This window comes from Phaenicophaeus curvirostris, chromosome 4, assembly GCF_032191515.1.
Source record: "Phaenicophaeus curvirostris isolate KB17595 chromosome 4, BPBGC_Pcur_1.0, whole genome shotgun sequence".
NCBI classification, from domain to species: Eukaryota; Metazoa; Chordata; class Aves; order Cuculiformes; family Cuculidae; genus Phaenicophaeus; species Phaenicophaeus curvirostris.
The window spans coordinates 35,189,160-35,212,476 of record NC_091395.1 but is presented as its reverse complement, the minus strand read 5'-3'; the positions used below and the strand labels follow the sequence as shown (position 1 = coordinate 35,212,476).

The 23,317-nt window shown below is 38.9% G+C and overlaps 1 protein-coding gene across 1 annotated transcript in view; it reads left to right on the top strand.

The window, feature by feature from the left end:
- The window catches only part of GALNTL6 (polypeptide N-acetylgalactosaminyltransferase like 6), a 451,816-nt gene that overhangs the window by 372,385 nt on the left and 56,114 nt on the right, over window positions 1–23,317 (top strand). Inside the window, exon 6 of the mRNA XM_069855784.1 lies at window positions 626–809. Within this exon, the coding sequence (XP_069711885.1) occupies window positions 626–809 (184 nt within the window). The remainder of the gene's footprint in view (window positions 1–625; window positions 810–23,317) is intronic.

Below are 23,317 nucleotides of genomic sequence, written 5' to 3'. Positions count from 1 at the left end.
GAAAAAGCAAAAATAAACCCTTTTATTTAGAAAACAAATGAATAAGAATAATACTGTAGGGCCTCCTTTATTTCTCAGAGATCAATAAAAAAAAAAGGACACAAACCCTGATTCGTTCTTTGTGTTGGAGTTTGCCTTTAATTTTGTAGCATTTGATCTCAAAGCTGATGCACAGTGGAGCCACAGGGGCAGGGACTGAATGGTTGCAAGGGCTGAGATTCACATTTAGGAACACAAATCTGTCTCACAGGAGTTTGCCATACACACTCCCCACAGCTGAAGGAGTATTTTTACATTTTGCTTGCTGGCTTGTTCTGTAGCTGACAGATTGGGGACAGCTCAGAGCAGCAAAGTGACAGAGACATAGATGACTGGACTCCTGAATCTCACGGGGGTATGCCTCCCTTTAAAGAACTGTAAATCCTTCTAATCATTTCCCAACTGCATTAAGTCCACTTCAGATAAAGATTTGATACAGATTTGAAAAATGAAATTATTTGGGGGCAATAGGGAACAAAGCAAGCAATCTTCAAACATCAGAAAACCTGTGAGATTCGCTTTACAGTAATATGATAGATGGTTTGACTAGACATGCCGTTTCCTATTTTCTACTTTCATTTTTCAGACCAGATTGCACTAAACCACAAAACCATCGTGTGTCCTATGATCGATGTCATTGACCACAATCACTTTGGCTATGAGGCACAGGCGGGGGATGCCATGCGAGGAGCTTTTGACTGGGAAATGTACTACAAAAGAATACCAATTCCTCCAGAGCTCCAGAGAGATGATCCCAGCGACCCCTTTGAGTAAGTAGCAATAAAGGGAAGAGTGGGAACATGAAGCAGAACAAGCAAAGAAGGTAATTTTAGCAGAAGAATTCAAGCCCAGAAATTTCCATGTAGGCCACTTTGTACTAATAAAAGGTAGTAGAAGCAAACAGCTTCTATACAGGCTTATAAAACCTCAAAATTAGAAAAAAAGATTAGGGCAACTAGTTGCAGAATTTGCAAGATGTGCCTGGAAATACAAACCTTCCCCATCTTTTCTGGCAAAGTGGTTTTGCATAAAAGAAATGGGTACTTGTATGTAGGGGAAGATATTGGCATTGGACAAGGAGTGAATGAAACCAGTTATGCTTATTTCCTGAACAGAGTTTATTTTAATATTTTCTTTGCCGGAGATTGACACAATACATGCATCAATAGCTGAGTCCTCATTCTGCCCACAGATGCTTTGTTTATGACTGATGATATTGCTACTATGTATGTATTGCTGTAACATAGACATAGGGCTGTCAAACCTGGACAGTGTCAAGCTGATTTGTAAATAATTCACAGGAATTATCTCCTACTCTTCACAAAAGTATATCCTCTTCTCTATCAATTATTCTTGTGTAAGTATTAACTGGGATTAATCCACATCAGCAGAGAGAGGACAGATAGACAGACAGACATGGCTCGATGTGGCAAAGCTCCAGGTCTCTTATGCAGCATACATCCCAGCAGGGCTAGCAGCAGAACTGGCTCTGTTGCTGTCAGTACCCCTGGCTGAAACTCCACAGTGCAGACCTTGGCAGTTTAAAAACTCAGCATTTTTCCCTTCATGAAATAAAACTGGTAAACAATAGCAACAGAAGAGCTGTCTGGGGTCCAGACTCTGCACTGTTTTGAAGTAATAGGTCTAATTTGTGTGGAAATTGGCCCTTTCATCCAGGGAATGACCAGCTCTGTACAGGGAGAAGTAGGCAACTGAGGCATTCAGTGGGCTTATTTTCATTAATCTACTTGTTCCTTTTTACTTATCTCCATCTAGGCACATCAATCTTCATCTTACATTGGTGTATGTGCTGATGAAGTACTTCCTATCAGCTACTAATATAACCACTTTCTAACACAGATGCAGCTAGTGCAATCACATAATACTCCAGGGCTGCGAGAGCCTCCATTGCTCTTCCCCAAGTCTTTCTGGTCCTCTGAACATCTGTAATTCTTTGTCACTTACTGAAAGTCACCAAGCACTTCATATAGTTTTGTTCAGCATTTGAAGTTTGTGTATAAGCAAAACTTCCATGTTTCCAGTGTAGCTACAGGGCTGTTTATCAGCCGTTTTATGCATTTGCAGTTTGTAGCATGCATGCCTCAAAGACGAGAGAGGCCTGAAGAGGAGGGACTTGCAGAAAACTTTCTAGAACAGATGAGGCTTTGTGCAATGCAGAATAGACACAAGTTTTTTCAGGAACTGTTGTTACTATCAGCATAGCAGTAATGGATACTCACCTTGCCCAGAAATCACTTGTAAGATGCACGGATAAATAGCTTTGCAAGGAACAACATATAGGACAATGCAGCCTATAAATCTCTTGTAGTCTGAGTAGTCATCTGCCCAGAAAGGTGAAAGGCTTCCCAGTTCTTACACAAATCAACGAGAGTCTGCTTCCATTTTCCCCATTACAGGATCCACATCAGAGTGATGTAGGTGGAAAAGCAACATTGCATGTGGGACCTCTGTGTCTGTCCCTGCACATGGCAGCAGGATTGAAGGCTGGCTGAGCTAGGACAACATCTTTGCTCAAGAATACCCTCTGCCTAGAATGGAGAGAGTATAGAAGTGTTTTATATAATCAGTATGAATTTTGCTTAGGTGAAGAATTATTTTCTAATTCAAATCCAGTACTGCTTTTCTCCTAGGGCCTTCTCTGTTGACACCTCAAGCTTTCAATACTTTGCTTACAAGTAAGGTAAATGATACAAACTATTTTAGATATCAGTAACTTAGTGGACCAAAACAGCTTCTATAGAATTAAAGAGACAGAACAGTTTTCATTTAGGTGCATATACACTGAAACTAGAAATGCCTTCAGCCAGCACCATAATTACAATGTTACTATTTTGTAAGCAGTAGGGATTTTTTGGTTTTGTTTAGGTTAAATATTTTGCTGTTGGAAAGAAGTAAAGCTATTAGTGTACCAACAGTATCAGATCTGAGCTTTTCCTTAATGAACTGGAAAACTGTCAGTTTTTAGTGAAACACCAGCAAATAATGTGAATGTGATCCAAAAATTGTGCTGATAAGTTCTTCCCCTTTGCTTAAAATGCCAGCTCAGTATGCACGCTAAACAGAAAAGGTCACATCAGCCTAAGAAATAGTGCATGTAAAACCAGATCAAACTAGGGAAAACCTAAGAGCAATTATTGTATCATCTGAATGATACATTTGCTTTCCATCTGCACGTGATCAAAACACTGCTGCAGCAGACATAAGCAGTGTTTGCTGTTGATACAACAAACAGAAGTGGATTTTTTTTTGACCATAGCGCAGAGCTTACTGAACTCCAATGCCTGCTGAGCTAGTGCTTCTGGAATTAATTCTCCCCGCCTCCTTTTTTTTCTAAACCTTATTCTGGAGTGGTCAATGCTTGACAGGCACTCTCCTGTTGGACACCATTTATGTGGATGCAGTCTTTTAGTTCAAAATCCCTCTTGTGAAGAATCTGGACATTCTCATTCATCTGCAGTGTGAGCATGGGCACGTTTTATTGTTCATACACCTGCAGTGCCACTCAGACAGTATCTCCACCCTTTGTTGTGGCATAACTTGGCTTCATTTCAGATCTTAGCTTTTCCAAGTGAACACACACCCCTGGTCTCAGGCCCTCTGCAGTTGTTCACAACAAGTAGTTTTACACCAAGATTTGACTTGATAGAGCACCTCGCATACGAGGACAGACAGAGCGAGTTGGACTTCTTCAGCCTGGAGAAGAGAAGGCTCCACGGAGACCTAATAGCGACCTTCTAGTACCTGAAGGGGGCCTGCAAGAAAGCTGGGGAGTAATGTGCTGCAGAAACAACAGAGGTTTTATATTGCATTCACGTGATTTATCATACTTGCAGCTCATCACAATTGGCTGTAGTGATTTTTCTCTTGCAGTTCGTGTATGACTACCTCAATGTATTCTGAAGTGGGCTCTGATGTGTTTTCGGTTGTATAAACAACACAAAACAAATTGGTGTTTTAATGTATCGTGGAAAACTGTTAGACAATTGTGAAATCATCCTCATGTTGTGATGATTCTCACTGTCTTGATTCCAAGGTCAATGATCATTCAGCAGAATTTCAGATTAATTGGGAAATTTTCTTCTGCTCTATAAACAGGAAGCACCAGAGGTCTTTACCTCATTTGTGGCAAGCATCACCTTGACTTATTATCTCTGACTGGTTTGTTTCTCTGTCATGACAGAGGTTTGGGAGCATACTTTTATGGGACAAACAAGTTTGGGACTTAGGAATATACTGTTGTGTGGCTGTTTCTGTGGTGTAAGCACTCTAGTCTCTGGAGGACTTGCCTAACCCAAGTGATTGCCACTTAAACTAATAGGGTAACCTTGTTACTATAATGGAATATGATATACAGCATGTCAGTTTATATGATTTAATAGCCTGTCTGGGCTAAAAGCTCTGTGGAAGTACAAAGCAGAGGTTTGATATGCTCAAGTCTGCTGGGGATGACTGCTCTTTATTTCCTGGCAGCACTTAAATTACATCAATTCATGTTATCACATGCCCAGTCTGAAAATAGACATCTGTGTCCATTGAAGCCAGCAGTAACACATTTTTAACCAGACAAGAGAACATCAACAGTTCAATTCAAAAAACTCTTTGGAAAAAACACAAGCTAATCAGGAGAATTAACATAGCACAAAACAATTATAGTAGGAAAGGGCTGCACAGCTCCTCAGAGCACTTTTGTGCTTTTGTAACTTTGTGACACAGGACAGAGGGAAAGGGATGAGTGAGACCTAACAGCATTGCTATTGAATTGCAACTCAAGGTGGAAAACCTAACCAAAGAGTGTTCTGCTACTTACTAGATGCCAAGACTTCCAGCACCTATTTGGGAAAGTCACTAATTTTTTGTTGTATGACCAATCGTTGCTCTCCAAGGGTACCTTTCTGTAACAGCCTGTGTGGCTTCTGATGTGGAACTGTCATCTCTAGACCCACCCCCTGAGGGAAGGGTGAGGCTGGAGAATCATGTAATTCTAGCAAAGGACAAGAACAATAATTTGGCAAATACTAGGCTAGTGGAAGTAGAAGCAGCTTTGTGTATTTTTCTCTTCTCTTGCATAGCAGACGCTCAACCTTGGATTTAACATATGACCTTAATGTAGACAGTTGTGTGTTAGATTGGAAGATTACTTGACATTTTCTGTTGATTTGCATATGTAATATCGTATTATTATTATTATGCAAGCTGTTGTCAGCATGCTTTTTTATTTTAAGATTGTATACTCTCAGCAATACTCTTTTCTTGCAGCTCCTTACTTTCAGTCTTTATATATACTTTTAACAACATGTTGGTGCAAAGGAAGTTTTCCCTAAGACTACATTTCAAATCTGACAAGTACTTTTACAATTTTATGATCATTTTCTCAAGTTTAAAAAGTGCTCTGAACAATGATTTCTGTTCTATAGCTCCCAGTCCTTTATAGTCTGTCTCTTATGGCTGATTTCTGCCTATAAACGTATTCATAAAACCTCTCGCAACCAGAAACAATCATTGTTTTTTTGAAAGCCTGAGTATAATCTACTATTTTGAACTGTGCTGCAGGATTGTTTGATGCAAAGGAATTATTCTGCAGAGAAGCAGTCTCCAACCAGTGTGAGTTTCTGTAATCTAAAGTATTGATTTATTGTTTTGAAAAGCTATGGTCTGTAGAAGGCTGTTAGGTGAGACAACAGCTTTTGCAAACTGCCATCCACCTGTGGCTCCATGAAAAGCTCAGAATTTTTTCAATGAAAAATGCTGATGCTAACACACCATTTATGAGTCAAGATATGAATGTTTGATCATTTTCTCCTGCCTCTGATAGTATTTCAGTGTAGGTATTCCGTACAACCAGTTGTATTCATATTTCATGAATATTATATATATCAGAGAATATTATATATCAGAGAATATTTCATGTTCTCTGAAGGCCAGGACAGTACAGGCATCTCTATAGAGAATGTAATCTGCTAGAATGAGGAAAAAAAAAAAAACCCACACAAAACCATCAAGGATAAAAAGCTGCTGCTGAATAGATTCAGGTTTGATACACAACTTTTCACTTGATATTGCCAGTGGTCTTGCCCCTAAGACAAAACAGAATAAATTTTGTTCATGATGTCTTGATACTGCAGTAGGTATTTTTTTTTTTTCAACTTCTGTGGAAACTCATATTTCCAATTTTCTATCACATTTGGAGCTTCATAGTTTGCTGTGAACATCTTGAATGTATTGTTTCTTGAACTGTTAGCCTGCTACTTCACACAAGTATTAACTTCAGCATTTGATGGTCTGTCTTCCCATTTGCTGGGGCAAATTCATAGAGTGGGTCACCAAAGCTATCAGTCACTAGAAAAGAAAGAAGTTTCTGGACATAAATTTAATATTTTTTACATAAAAGACGATTGGGATGGTGGCCAAGAAGACCATCAATGTTGTTCAGTGATTACAGGTGACCTATTTAACACTAGCAACATTCTATTGTTGTAGATCACTTGGCTTTCAGAATTATAAAATCATATCTGAACAATTTTCCATGAAGAAAAAGAAACCATGCTTTTAAAATAATTATTTCTAATTTTATATTTTCAAGTAATTTTCTCCAGAACTTTCATGCAGAATTTGGTGAGACCTATTGCTACTAAGAAACACAAACCCAGCACCCTTCTTTTTCATTTTATCTTACCAGCATAAAGTTGGGATTGACCTTTGTGTCTACTTCCATTTTTGTTTGGTTGCTGTTGTGAGATTCTTACAGAATGACCTATTGCTCTCCAAAGCCCATATCTGTGCTACTGTTGTTTCCAACAGAATAGAGAACAAAGACTAAAACCACTGACAAATTTTGTCAGACCCTTCATTGTGCCAAACGGCTTCCAAATCTGTACATTGATGCAACTTCCATGTATGCTTGTTGACACAAGTTTAGTAATACTCTTTAGCATCTGTCCTGTATGAGCAGCTGGAGTTGGGAGGTGTGTGTGTGTCATTTCTCTCTTAATCTAAAGGGTCTGCAACATACTCCATGGTATCACAGTGCTTTTCTTTCTCTCCCCTGCAATGCCCATGGTTCTTTTTTTCAGAAGAAGCAATCAACTAGGCATGGCATAGAAGCATCTTCACCTGCTGTTATATGCCTTCTGATTTTTTTTAACAACAAAGAATAATTGAATGTCTGGCTCTCTTGGTTGTGGGTCATCCTTAGCCCTGAGGTGAAGAGGGTTTTCTGGCCTCCATTCTGAAGAAATTAGGCTGCAAATGCAGTGTGTGCTAGGAGCGTGAAAAGAAGGGACTGGGAAGAAAATTACATACAGCCAGTGTTTCAGTACTATTTTTTAACTTTTAGTAAGAAACTTTCTTGCCGCAACTTCACAGAATCACTGGTAAGGGGCTGGAGGGGACCTCTGTAGGTCAAGTCCAGCTCCTCTGCTACAGCAGGTTCACCTTCAGCAGGTTGCACATGCATGCAACCAAGCAGGTTTTGAATATCTCCAGAGAAATAGACTTCACAACTTCTCTGGGCAGCCTGTAACTCTCTTATATTTTGTAATATACACTGTACACTAGGAGAAGATCTTTTAAGTACCTGAGGACTCATGTTGGATCTGTTAATTTTAAAGTAAATTATCTTGGTTTTTTAAGTCTCTTATTAAGCCATGTTTTCTAGGTCTCTGATTATTATCTTTGCTCTCCTCTGAACTTTTTCCACACTCGGAGCAGATACGGCACCAGCCAAAGCCTAGTCATTGCCTGGTAGAATAGTTGTGTGACTGCCTGGCTCAGAGGCTATGTTCCTTTTATATTTCTTTGAAGTTGTTGATTTGTGCCAGGCTTGTGCTGTGGTGTAACCTCCACATAATTTGCTACAGAACTGGTATCTAGCCAAGTGTTCATCATCCTGCTCTTGTAATTCAGGTTTTATATATCTGAAGGCAAGGCATTTGTCTTCATATATGCTTGAAGGGTCATGTCCAAAAAGGTGATCTCTCCTCAGTATCCCTAGATTAGTGTGATACTTTGTAGCTGAACATTTTGAATTTTATCTTTTTTGCTTTTGTTTACTTCATTCCTGTTTGCTAAGATTTTTTAATTCCGATTAACTCCCTGGTTTCACAGGCCTTTGCAATGTTATTTAAGCTCTGTTGGAGGTTTGTGCAAAGGGAAAACTGTTCTAAATCCTGATTGTAAGAAAATCTGTTTGGTTCATGCCAGAAATCAAGATATGCAAAGCCTCTGACTTTCCAAGAATACATCCAGTGGTTCCTACATTTTCTCAGCCAAAAACACAGCATATACCACTTTTATGGTCCTGGAACGTTTGTCAGATTTGAGAGCCTTGCTTCCTGTGGAGCAAACCTTTGTAAAATGATACACAAGACTTCCTCCACATGGTCTAGGTGGCAACAGATTTACAACACAATGGCAGCTGGCTTTTCAGGTCCCTTTCCATACCTGAGACTAAGATTTAGGACCTCATGGGCACATATTCCAAACTAGTACAGCAATGCATACAGCACTATTTAAAGCTCCACAGAGTAGGGCTGCTGAATTGCGCTGTACAGGTTTTTAATGCAACGCTGAACTGAGTCAGATGCATAACAATGTTTGCAGACACTCTCAGGACAATTTCCATTTTGATGCTAAGTTATAGGTGATTGCTTTTTAGTAACGGCTGTCAGCAGTTTTTACATCTTTCTGACAGTTATTATCTCTCTTCCGTATTTCTGTAGTTGTTAACCCTGACAACCGTCTATGAATCAGATGTTTTATCTGAGACTTCAGCGAGAAAAAGAGTTAACAAACTTTGTTTAAAGTATTAGGAGAATTCAATTAGGTACTGACATGATGAGGACCTTAGAAATAAGCAAAGCAAGATCACATCCTGAATCATCCTCAGATGTACTAGCATCTCTTTTCTTTTCTCATAAGGAACTAAATTATAGCTATTCTAGCTGGAAGACAAGTTTTATGAAGAGTCAAAGGCAAAAGCCTCCAGCAACCTGTGAGGTGGAAATTATGATAAACGCTCCCAATTTTGCTATATTAGTTTATTTATAAAATGCTATGCATATCTTTTGAGAGACCCAGTACAAATGAGGCTCAAAAGAGTTGACATTTGTTTTATAAACTGCCAAGTCAGTGTCCTTTATTTAGAGAACAAGGTTTGTATATCACCTTCACCCATTTCTAAAAATACCCACTTCCCTTGTGGGAAAACAGCACATAACTATCTCTTCAAGTGAGTTATTTGGAAAATCAACCCATCTGATGTTTTCTGTTGCTAAGTTGTTATGTCAGTGTTACTTTCAGTGCTGGAGAGGCACTGTAGGCATTAAATTATACAAGTCCATTTGCCCCCCAAAGAGAAAGAGGTGCCTGCAACAAGAGAGGAGACCCACTCCCTCTGCTCTCCTCATTCTCCATCTGAAAGTTTAGCTGATTCTGCAGAACTTCCCTGGCTTTTTTGTGCTAGGGCAAATAACCACTCTGTTTTGCCATGAGTACAAATGACCTACGGACGTGCAGTGCATTAACAGTGGAAGAAAGAGATGGTGACAAACCAGGAACACAGTGGGAGGACAGTAACAATATTTTCTCTTTCGAGACATTGCAAATATGCAAAGGACCTCTCAGAGTATCTGAGGAAAAGGTAAACAGTGGGGAAGAAAGTAGTTTGGAGCAGTGTTTTCAGATAACTGTCTGGGGACCTCAGGGTAGTGATTTCAAAGAGACTCTCAGAAGGCACCAAAGGAAAGCAATCTCACCACGTTCTCAGCCTGTGGAAAACGTTTCAGGTCCCTAGCTTGCTGCTTTGCAGTAGGTTTTAATGCTTAGCCCATTTTGTAGTGATCCTCTTTGACAGAACATCAGTTTAAACAGCAAAATTGTTCCAAACGCAGTCTTTCTTTGTTCTGGACTTGTTCACGGAGCATTCAGGGAAGAATATCCTTTGTTATAGGTTGCCTGTCTCCACAGTTGTAGGTGATATATATATATATATATATATAAAATTAGTTGATATAGCTAAGTTATATGGACCCTATTATTTAAGGTATTTTCTCATTTGATCTTAAATCAAGCATAAACAAAATGAAGTTATTATAAATGTCCAACTATATTCCCTTAAGTTTTACAATTTCTCTCATATTAATGTAATTGTTTGCATTTCCGTTTCTGCTAAATAGGCATATTATTGTTATTCTGTAGCAGAAGGATGTTGAGAGATGATTGCTTTTTTTTTCTAAATCACAAGATATTATCACTATTGCAACCAATTTCCAGTATGAATTCCTTTAATGATAATTTAATAGATTCATACATTTTCAATACAAAAAGAGAATATTGTGACTGTCTCAATGGAAATGATGATACTTTAGGAACATTCATATATCTACTGGAAGGTAATGATGTGCTCATAACTTATGTAGGCATGAAAAGACTCAAAACTTGTCAAAATGTGGATATTGGGATGACATTTTTTTATATTGTTGTTTTATTTTTTAATGTGATATAATAATTACCAAGAGCTTTTAAAATATTTGATAACACATTGTCAGATATTAGAAAATATTTATTTTGATTGCCTATTTAACTTGCTGCCTTTTTATTTTCATTAATAGTGTTTTAATATAAAGTTTCCTAAGCTCCATGGGTACCACTGACCATAGGCTGTAAGAATGTGTGTTGCAAGAAAGGCTGATAGATTGGTCTTAACTGCAGACAGATTCATCTGTCTTATCTAATGTTTATTAAGAAATGTTAAATTGTATTAGACAAACCTTCAACTGCATCAAGAACTGCCAAATAGCTGTTATCTGCAGTAATTACTGGACTTACATCTCCACCTGCTGGCTGATGCAGCAAAGTCCCATTGAAATGTAATCGAAGCAGCATTTAACTGTAAAAGATTTTCTTATGATATTAAAATAATTTACAGCCATGATTTTCGAGGGAAGTTTGATTAAAATTATTTGACCTATGCGTATTCACCTAGGTCTAACAAAGAAAATATGACAAGATTTTTAAATCAGAAAAACAAAATACACTTAATCCACCTACAGATTCTGTCAGTGGCAATGCATGAGCATATCCAAGAGCCAAGTACACCACAGAACTGTAGGAAGTTATTCCGATGTAACTCAATAAAGTTTAATAGTGTAACAAGAATTGTCACTAGAGAAATCATTTATAAAAACAGTAAAGGAAAAGTCTGTTGTAGCGAAGAACTCAGCTAACCCATAGGGTGATTACTAGTGCTGGCTTCCAGCACAAAAAAAAAAGTGGGGGGGGGGGGGAAATTTCATATTAGCAGTTTAAAGGTTAGCAAAGAGAAGAGGCTGCAATTCAGTAATAAAAAGTTGAAAGTCAAAGTGGACTGATAATGAGAATTTTCTTTCAGAGTAGATTTCATCTGTTGGTAATAGTAGAGGAGGAGAAATGCTTTTTGTAAAAGCTGATCATAGACAACAACTCCTCTGCAGTGTGACAATAGCTGTGAAAAGGGCAAATGCAATCCTAGAACTTATTTTGCTGTAGCCCTTGACCTTTCATGGTTATAGAATATTTCAGAATCTCAGATGCCTGCTGCACCTTTTCTTCATAAGTCAGGGTATCATCTCCTCTCAGCCTCAGATGGAAATTGTCATGCTTCTGTTGTCTTTTAGACTCTACAACCTTTCCCTCATTTCACCAGGGAGAAGGAGGAAACATAGAATAAATAGACACAAAATTACAGTATAGGCTGTTCTTTTATACCTTCATTTTCTCCAGAGATTTTACTTTCTTATTCTTTATGATGGGGCATTTGTCTGTGGGACCTAATGTCACATCCCCTCTACCTTTAAAATCTTTTTGACTGGCATTTCTACTGAATCTACTTAATTTCTGCTTAATTCCCAAGTTTCTGGCTTCAGGAAACTCTTACTCGAGATAACATTGGTAAAATCTTAACTATTGTAAGGGATACTAAATACACAGTCTCCCTAGTAATCATATTAAGAATAAATACAGTACAACACATGATGAAACTAGAAATGCTTGGACATTTCTAGTGATGCTTGGGCTGAGTAATAGTAACTCTTCAACTCACACATTTCTAGTTTTACAGAGACTCAGATTAGATCAGATGCACCTGAAAAAGCATTTAGAATTAAGGATGTTATTAGAATGCCTCTTAGAATTAAGTACCTTTGAAGATAGTCCTGAAGTGCAAAGGGGTCCAGGAAGGCTCCACATTATTCAGGACGGAAGTTTTAAAGTTGTAGTAGCAGACTGTCCACATGTGCTGTGCCAAAAGACAAAGCAGTGGGGAATATGACCAGCCTGGCTGAACAGAGAGCATTGTCTGGAACTCAGAAACAAAAGGAGAGTTTGACCCTTGGAAGAAGGTGCAGACAACTCAGGAGGGCTACAAAGATGGCATGAGGTTATGGAGGGAGAAAATTAAAAGGGCCAAAGCCCAACTTGGACTTAATCTGGGTACTCAGTAAAGGGCAATAAAAAATGTATCTATCAGCAACAAAAGGAGAGCGAAGAAGACTCTCCATCCTTTAGTGGATATGGGGGAAAACTTGGTGAGGAAGAACAAGGAGAAGGCTGAGGTACGTAATGCCTTTTTTTCCTCAGTCTTTAATAGTAAGACCAGTTGTTCTCTGGGTAACCAGCCTCCTGAACTTGAAGACAGGGATGGGGAGCAGAATGGAACCCCATAATCCAAGAAGAAATAGTTAGCAATCACCACTTAGATGTCCACAAGTCAATGGGGCCAGATGAGATCTACCTAAGAGTATTGAAGGAACTGGCAGATGTGCTCACCAAATCACTTTCCATCATTTATCAGCTCTCCTGGCTAGCTGGGGAGGTCAGAGTTGACTGGAAGTCAGCAAATATGATGCCCAGCTACAAGAAAGTGTACTGGGGGAACTACCAGCTTGTCAGTGTGACCTCAGTGCTGGGGAAGCTTATGGAGTACATCATCTTGAGTGCCATCATGTAGCACTTGCAGGATAACCAGGTCATCAGGCCCAGTCAGTGTGGGTTTAGGAAAGGCAATCCTGCTTAACTAACCTAATTTCCTTCCACAAGAAGGTGAACTGCTTAGTGCATGAGAGAAAGGCTGTGGTGTTGTCTACCTAGACTGTAGTAAAACCTTTGGCATCATTTCCCACAGCATTCTCCTGCAAAAGACTGGCTGCTCGTTGCTAGGACAGGCATACTCTTTGCTGGTTAAAAAACTACCTGGATAGCCAGGTCCAAAGAGTGGTGGTGAATGGAGTTAAGTCCAGTTGGAGGCCGGTCGCAAATGGTGTTCCCCAGGGGTCAGCATTGGATCCAGTTCTGTTTCTTGTCTTTATTAGTGATCTGGACAAGGGGATTGAGTGCACCCTCAGAAAGTTTGCAGTTGACACCAAATTGTGTGGGAGTGTTGATCTGCTTGAGGGAAAGTAGGCTCTACAGAGAGACCTGGACAGACTGGATCAATGGGCCAAGGCCAGCGCTAGGGGGTTGAACAAGGCTGAGTGTCAGGTCCTATGATTGGGCCAAAACAGCAACCCCATGCAACGCTACAGGCTTGGGGGAGAATGGCTGGAAAGCTGCCCAGTGGGAAAAACTCTGGAGATTTTGGTTGACAGCTGGCTGCATGTGAGCCAGCAGTGTGTTCCAGTGGCCAAGGAAGCCAATAGAATCCTATCTTGTACCAGATATAGTGTGGCCAGCAGGACCAGGGAAGTGACTGTCCATCTGTACTCAGTGCTGGTAAGGCTACACCTTGAATACTGTATTCAGTTTTGGGCCCCTCACTACAAGAAAGACTTTGACCTGCTGGAGCATGTCCAAAGAAAAGCACCAAACCCAAGGAAGAATCTAGAGCACAAGTCTCATGAGGAGCAGCTGAGGGAACTGGGGTTGTTTAGCCTGGAGAAAAAAAGAATCTGAGGGGAGACCTTATCAGTCTTTGCAGCTACCTGAAAGGAAGTTGTAGCAAGACGGTGGTGGTACAAGTGATAGAAGGAGAGAAGATTACCTTAAGTTGTGTCAGGGGAGGTTTAAACTAGATAGCTGGAAAAATGTCTTCACCAAAAGGATTGTCAAGCATTGGAACAGGCTGCCCGGGGAGGCGATTGAGTCACCATCCCTGCAGGTATTGAAAAGGTGTGTAGGTGTGGTGCTTAGGGACAGGGTTTAGGGTGAATTTGGCAGCGTTATGTTTACAGTTTGACTTGATCTTGAAGGTCATTTCTAACCTAAATGATTCCATTATTCTCTAAGCAGTGTTTTATATAGAAGCCCATGTTAAACAGTGCTAGAAAGCAGATGCTAAATCAAGTAGGTTTCTTCCTTTTTTTTTTCCTCTGAACAATTTCTTCAGATAGTTACAGAAGAAAAAAATAACCTGAAACAGGTGCATGCCATGAATGGAAAAACAGCTCTTAACAGCTGGAAAAGAATTTTTTCACAAATGCAGGAGATAACTGAAGGAAACTTGAAAGGCACTTTGCTGTGCATATGTAAGCAACAGGCACCAGCAGGAATATTAATTACCCAGTGAGACAATAGCTGTAGTTCTGCAGATAGCTAGTTTTTTATGGTTTCATTTGACTCGGATTGAGAAAGTTAAATATGCAACTTTGTTAACTGAATTTGTACATTTCTACATTCTGGACATGAGAGAGAATCCAGAATACCCCAAGAGCGTAAGTGATGCTGAAAGACCTGGAGTTCAACCCATAAACACATGAAACCAGCAGGACTAGAGGGCTTCCTGCAACTTGAGAGCAGCAGAGATGATGTCTCAGATCTTTGAAAGTGCTGGTCTTTCTGAAATGAATTGAACACACATAAGCAGACAGATTGTTCAAAAATATTTGATCTGTCAGATAACTTCCTGGTCTGTTGCTAAAGAGAAATCACATCCTGTTTCTGTCTTCAATTTTATGGGCTTCTTCAACCTCTTTTCATTAAATACTAGATTTGTAATGCCTCTGACTATTCTGACACAGCTCTAAGTTTAGTTTCATTTGTCCTTTTTCGAAAATAGCAGGCCAGCTTTGTATGCAGCATCGTACTGCATGCAATCCTCAGCAGTGATATTGATCTGTATCTGCTGGAAAGATCTCTGCTAATAGATCTTAAAGTTTCATTTGCCCTTTCCAAAGCTTATCTGATACTCTTTTCATCCATTCCTGAACTATCTGACCTTATGCATCTCAGCTTTTCTTGCAAAAGTTCAATGATCCAGTCTTGGTCCTGGTGAGGTAACAGGCACAAGATGCACAGGATAGCAGCCAGGTATGTTTTTGAAAGGTTCCTCAAGAACGTTGGTGTTACTTTTCCAATACTTGAGTCCATTTTCATTTAATAAGCTTTAATGTTTTTTTCACTTGTATTTCTAATGAAGCTTGAAATTAACATAGTCTTTTTGTTTACTTTCTTATTTGCAATGTCATTGTTGATCATAATAGCATGGTACTAGGAATAGTTCTTGTAAAGCTGGAGCCAGAAGTAAGAAGTATTTTGGATAGGCCCTGTACATTGGGAGGAGTGTTCTGAGTTATTTTATCCTTATGGATAAAAATAGTGTTTAGTATCTCTACATTTAAACTGCTATTTGTTTGGAGACAATTCATGTGAATCTAAGGTAAAAGTTATTTTGGTTCTCAAGGTTTTGGTAGCATCACTTTAACTTAACATAGATGCTTTTTGTTTTGAAAAGCTCAAACACATTCATTTTCTTTTTGTGAGTTAATTTTCTTATTCTTATTTGCATGTGTAATAGCATGGAAAAAATATGGTTTTAAGGGAAAAATTATAGCAGTTAATTGTTCTGAAATTTCTGAAGACCGTAGAAGATTATATTAGGATCAGAGAATCATAGAATAGCTTGAATTCAAAGGGACTCATAAGGATCATCGAGTCCAACTCCCTAATCCTCGCAGGACTACCTAAAACTAAACTATATGATTAAACGGGTAATTCAGACAGCCCTTTGAGTCTGACAGGCTTGGTACCTTGGCCACTTTCCAGGGGAGCCTGTTCCAGCAACCAGTCACCCCCTCAGTGAACAACCTTTTCCTAATGTCTAACTTGAACTTCCCCTCATGCAATTTTATTCCATTTTCTCTTGTCCTGTTGCTGATGAGAGGGGATCAGCACTTCCTGCTCTGCTGCCTCATTGTAGCCTGCAATGAGGTCACACCTCAGCTTTCTCTTCTCCAAGCTGAACAAGCCAAGTGACCTCAGCTGTTCTTTTTACACCTTGCCCTCAAGACCTTTCATCATCTTAGACACCCTCCTCTGAACACACTCTAATAATTTTATGTCCTTCTTATATTGAGTCACCCAAAACAGCACACACTACTCAGGGTGGGGGCCACACTAGTGCTGTATAGAGTAAGACAATCATGTCCCTCAGCTGGCTAGCAATGTTGTGCTTGGTGCCCCCCAGGATGCAGTTGGCCCTTTTGGCTGCCAGGGCACACTGTTGGCTTGTATTCAGCTTGCCATTAACCCAAATCCCCAGATGACTTTCCACCCCATGGAGCTGCTCTCCATCCTCTCATTCCCAAGTTTGTATGTATAATCAGGATTACCCTGCCATAGGTGAAGAATCCAGCAGTTGCTCTTGTTAAATTTCATATGACTGGTGATTACCCAGCTCTCCAGTCTATCCAGATCTCTCTGTAAGGGCTCTCAGCCCTCAAGGGAATCCATAGCTCCTACTAGTTTAGTGTTGTTGGCAAACCTACTTAATGCATATTTGATTCCTGCATCCAGATCATTTATAAAAACATTGAAGAGAACTGGCCCTAAAACTGAGTCCTGGAGACCCCCACTAGTGACTGAGCCTGATCCATCAACCCTATTGTACCGATGAACAAGATTTCAGTAAGTAAATTTTGCAAGCTGGAAGTATGATGGGATTGACTTTGATATTTAAAATACACCTTGAGATTTCTGGTGTTTTGTATATTTGTTATCTGTTTAAATAAACTTGGTGTTAGCCTTAAGGTCAGAGTCTGTTAATATTTACTTTGGAGTAATCTGCCTTTCTGAGCTTTTTTTTTTTTTTGGTCCCTCTCTGGTTTCCATCCCTGTAACAGTAATGTTAATAGTATACACATCCTTCCAGAGATACAGCAGTAATGGAAAAAGTAAACTTTGGTGTCCTTAATCCATTTTTCAAAGTCAGATATTTCAGTCTAAAGATACTACTGCTTTGGAGATTCTCTTGTTGTGACTCAAAAAATCTGTAGATGATAAGAATAGCTGGAACAGTAGTTGCTCATCACAGGGCTGGTAACTGATGTGCTGTCAGAGTTGTTAGCTAAAACAGACACCAGGGTATTTTCATGACAGCTTTTCTTTCTGCATTTTTGATATTCCATATTTCTGAATTATTCAGCATTGCTGCTGCTAAGTCAGATAGTGTCTCCGGAGTATAATTAGCTAAGCAATGGTTAAAAACAGCAAGAAAGAAATGTCCCAATTATATATTCATTGCTTTGTGAGTACTTGAATAGCAGTTTAGAATACCAACTACAGTTTGCAGGAACTTGCAAGGCAGAGCTAGGAAGCTCTAGAAAAGAGATCCTGGTTTCTGTCAAGCTCACAACAAAATTCCTTTTGTATAAAACAGAGCAAGAATGAAACCTTTCAAAATATAGAAAAATCGATACGACTAAACTAATGCTGAGATTTGATCTCACCTACATTTGTCTCACTCTTAGAAATGGAAGGACTGTCTCTTTCTCCATGTCTTAAATGCTTTGGTTGTTCTTTTTCCATGCCTCACATTTTTTGAAATTGAAATTAATTTCATTCTCACCAAGATAATAATGACAATATTTAGCTAGTATTTGATCTACTGCTTTTACTGCTGGAACTGTGTTTTGCTAAATAAAGGAATGACATTTCAGGATTGGGAGCCTGTTAAGCTTTTGATTAGGTATACAGGTGCTTTAATATTTGTCTCATGGTAAGTCAGAGTATTCCCAGTTGTTTCATTTCAATATAAATAGGCTGGTTTAGCTTAAAAAGCATTGTTTTTCTTGGCAATCATCATGCATCTCTGTTCTATGGCAAAATGTACTATCAGATATGCAGAATACATGATCTCTGTCTTTGCTATGACTAATGTATATAGGAGAAATAGGCTCTGCTGCTGTTCCCTTGATCAGTGCCAAGTGAATCCACTTTGGTTGTCACTTTGAAGACAGATGTCAGATGGCCACTGGCTGAAATGAACCCAGAGTCAGTCTCTGAAAAACAATGGACACATTTATTTTCAGGATTGAAACTAGGTTTTGAGAATGAAAGGAGAACATAAACATTTAATGCAAAGAAAGTGCTTTTTGTTTCTTTGACTTTTCACTGGGATCTTTTAAAGATAGTCTTTCTTAAAAGATTTTGTTTGCATTATAAGCTTTAGTGACTATGTTATTAAAGCATCCTACTGAAGTAGAAAGCTATTAATATTGAATTTAATAGATGGAGCACAAAACAAGTGTTATTTAGCTGTCATGTGTAGATTTAAGGAAATAACCCAAAAAGAAATTTCACCAATATTTAATGTCATCTGTAGCCCCTTTCTGTTTGTCTTCAGTTTATGCATACATAGCTTTATTATCTCAAAATGCATGGAAATATTTCAGCTTTCTGTGTACAGGCCTTGTTGGAAAGCCAATGAGCAAGCTCTATGTTTACACTGTGGCAAGGAGAGAGCAGTATCATACCAGGTGACTGGGTTGACTGGTCACATCAAATACAGATCAGATTATGGAGTTTTTGATCCATGCAGATAAATTTCAAAATACTATTAATGGAATAATTATAAGTGACAAAGATACTGGGAGAAAAGAGTGCATAAGTATGTTATAAGCCTAAAATAAGCTGATTTCAACAAGGAAAATGTTTTGAATTTGAGATTTCTGATTGTAATTTATTTTCAATAACATTGAAAACAAATTATACAAACCAGAAATGCTGGTATAAATCCATATGTTTTGTTAGAATTTTTATGTTTTGTCATTATCAGAAGCAAGCTTGATTACTGAGTAGAACATCCTGGAGGACAGGCTTAAAGCCAAATTAGCCACCTGTCCATATTAATTAGCTGCAGGAGTGATGTCAGAGTTGGCTCCAGGGACATTCCAGCTGGTGTTCTCCAAGGGAAATACTGTATGTCATCAGTTTAAAAGCAAGATACAGACACACTTTCCTGCCATGAATGTAGGGTCAATACACTGCATAATAACAACAACAAGCAAAAGAGGTGAGCCGGGGAAAAGTAGTTTGAGACAGAGGTTGTGCTGGCAGTGGCTTCACTGCATCCTTCCAAAACTGGAGTGATTCAATTCTGATTTAAAACACCTAGAAGACCGGGGATTTGGGGCATCGGTGCTGGGTGCAAATGATACTACTGGGTGCAGCACAGCTAGAAAGGATGGGCATACTGTTCTGGGTCTCTGAAGCAGCCTAAAATTCAGAATGCCTCCAGGAGTGCTCTGTCAGGTATGGCAGACATGGGCATTTCTCAGAGATTTGCAAATATGATCTACAGAGTGAAGAGGAGCAGGATTTGTGGGCTATACAAGATTATTATAATTGCTATGAAAATCTGGGACAGACAAGAGGCAGGTTTGTTTAGTGAATATTTAGCCTATGTGTGCAGGCTATTATAAACTACTGTTCTAGTTTGAGCTAAAGCAGAACTGATTTTCTAACTTTCAGCTAATCCTCATATAAGTAACTTCAGTTTCTCAAAGTTAAATACGTCTTTTCAGACAGTATTTTCTTCCAGAAGTGATAACACGGGTCAGTGGTATGCAGAAAGGCTATTGTTTACGTCTATCCCTATGGAGATGAAAGCCATTCTAGAGTTTGTGAAATGCTGCAAGTAAAAGGGATGAAAAAGGGTCACACTTGCAGGAAGGAGTGGATGGGACAGGTGACCCTGAACTGACTGGCAGAGTACTCTATCCCATACGTGTCATACTCAGGATAAAACTGAGGGATCAGGGAGGTCGAACTCTCTTCTTTGAAGGCCAGCATCCAGTAAGAACTCTTTTTGTGTTCTTGGAATGCTTTATGTGTTCCTGAACCCAGTTCCTGAGTTCAACTCCCATCTACCACTAAATCCAGCCCAGGACCTTTCCCCATGCCTGTTCTGCAGCTTCAATTGTGACATAGTCATTGTAGGGGGCACTTTTGTGTGTTTGTATATAGCTTATTATTTTGTTATTAATAGTATTTTTTTATTATTATTGTTTCATTAAAGCTGGGGGTTTTTTTGTTTGTAATCCACTAGTCTCTTTCTCTCATTTGCCTTTCCCTGTTGGGGGTGAGGGGTGGAATTGGAGGTGTAACTGCCCACAGTTAGCTGCCAATCAGGCTGGGACTAAACCATGACAACCACATAATCAGAAAGAAGGCTCTCTCTGATCTGATTGATACGAGCTTGTCTGGAGCTGACCATGTCATAGAAATTTAATTTTCTTCTTTGACAAAGGATGTGGTGTCATAAGACACAGGGAAAACTTGACTAGCTCTATGCCACCAGGTCGAGGAAAAGATGATCCTGCTGTGGGGCAGTCTGTCACACTGTTGACTTGTGTTGCCTCCTGCACTTTACAGTACCCATCTCCAGGACCTATGTAAACTCTCTGAAATGGAGAAAAAGAAAAAAAAAAAAAAAAAAAAAACATTTAGGAAAAAATGTCTAGTTTTCTAGAATTTTAGTGAATTAAACAGTTTAAGGAGGACAAAGCTGTTCATGGGAAGGAGACCACAAACCTGCAAGGAGGTGGGGGAGGATTAGAGGAGTGAATAGAGAATGCATTCTCTCCCATTGGTAACAGCAATTCATTAGATGTGTTAAGCAATATTGGGAATGTAGGAAAATAGAGAGGTGGTTAATGTGTTCTTTCTTCCAAGGCTTCTGGTGTTGCCACTGCTGCTTCCTAATAAAGCTGAAAGAGTGTGGATACATCTTTAATTTTCATCAGATAACTGCACAACAGGTTGAGCAGAAACTGCTGTCAAAGAGTAGCTGTGAGTGGGTTGACATTAAACTGTGAGATTGTCTCACATATTGATGCAGGTCCCTGAGGCAAATGTCTCTGCAGAACCCCACATCCTACTTCTGTTCAGTGTCTTCATTAATTATCTGAACAATAAATTAGTAGTAAGTTTTTAAACACCAAGCACGCTGGCATTTGCAGTATCGTACGAGTCATTAAGAAAACGGAGTCAAAATGTAAGTTAGTCTTGGCAAATTGAGGAAATAATTAGGTGAAAATAACATGAGATTAGGCCTCAAAAAGCATAGAGTGCTACAGCTGAGGAGATAAATGCAAATAGCTAGTTAGTCAACCCTGTGACATGACAGGATGAAAAAGTTATGTTAAATAAACAACAAAGTTGAACTTTCATTGTGTAGTTCAGGTGACCCTGAACTGACTGGCAGAGTACTCTATCCCATACATGTCATACTCAGGATAAAACTGAGGGATCAGGGAGGTCGAACTCTCTTCTTTGAAGGCCAGCATCCAGTAAGAACTCTTTTTGTGTTCTTGGAACACTTTATGTGTTCCTGAACCCAGTTCCTGAGTTCAACTCCCATCTGCCACTAAATCCAGCCCAGGACCTTTCCCCATGCCTGTTCTGCAGCTTCAATTGTGACATAGTCACTGCATGGAGTACTTTCATATGTTTGTATATAGCTTATTATTTTGTTATTAATAGTATTTTCCTTATTATTATTGTTTCATTAATTAAGAAACTGCAGGTAACTCTATGTTACGTCCAGATTTGGTCACCATTCCTGGGAACCATGCAGCAGTCATTGGGAGACTCCAGTTCAACTTCAGTTTTTTAATGTAGAAGGAGGGCTGAGAGGGAAGACATATCTGTTTTCTGATATGAAAAAAAGGTCATTTAAAGGGGGATACTGGTTGTTTCCATGGAGACTGGGGCAATTTTTTCAGGAAGTTGTTTGTTTCTTCCTTTGTTTATTGAGGTTTGCATCAAGTAAAGGCAGCGTGTGAAGTGGTCAAGGAGAAGAAAATCAGTTTTATCAACCCTTAATATTTTAAGGAGTGCTATACAAAACCTCAGTGGTGGTGGTTTACTTGTGCACAACTCTTTTTTTTTTTTTCCTGTGAAAATTGCATTTCCATGGGCAAAGAACAGTGCTTAGTGATTTGCTGAACTCTTCAGCTCCATCAAGGGACTTGATTTAATAACTGAGATGTAGGAAAGAGCATTCTTAATCCAGTGAAGCACTTCATTGATAGGTTTGTGTCCTAAGAGGGAAATAAAACAGAATAGCTAAACCATTTGTGATAAAGTCAGTTTGTAAGGCTTACAATAAGAGGAAATGTTTAACTTCAAAAAAATCTATTCTACAGATCAAGAGTTATAGTACTGACAAGTAATTCAAACAAAAATTTGAACAATATATACAAAGTTAACATTGGAGGCATGTGTGAAATCATATTTCAAGGGATCTTTTGAAATGTAACTTCCTGCATAGTAGCCCTGAAAACGTTTTATTTGGTATTCTAGATCAGTATTTTAAGTGTTAAAATTTTAAAAAAGGTGTTTTCAGCAGCTAACTGGGGTGGCATGAATGCAGGATGTCTAATTGTACTGAGGTTCTGGGAGACAGGCCCTGCTAGAACAGTTTGGTGACTGAAAAAAGCCATCTTATGTATCAATTTCTAAACAAACACCTTTTTGCAAGAATTGATATTTCAATGGATTTCTTATATCAGCAGACAAGCCATAAACTTCCTGAAAATAGATTATTTTTCTGGTTTGCTACTTACTGCAACAGATTGCATGCTGACTTCTTATTAGAAAATATATTTAAAAGATCTTACATTAATCTCTGCCTAGAGTACGAATTAGCTTTGCTTCATTGATGAAGCTCAGTAGCTGGAAAACTAAACTCAAAGTCTTTCATGCAAGAAGAAAAATGTTCTTGACTACATTCCCTTCTCTGAAACAGGAGCTTTTTATTATTTACACTATTTGTCAAGAATATGATGCATATTTCTTGCTTAATACTTGGCTGTTGGCTTTTGTCTTGATAATGAAATACATACACACATGCTTTGAATGTATCTTGACAGTGGAATGAACTTCATTATTCCACAGAGATGTGAAGATCTAATGTAGGAATATTAGCTTGGTTGCATAGTGTTTATCATGTGGACACCATTGCTTCTGGCAACAAGAGTTTCCAAAGGCTGATATTGTTCTTTATTAT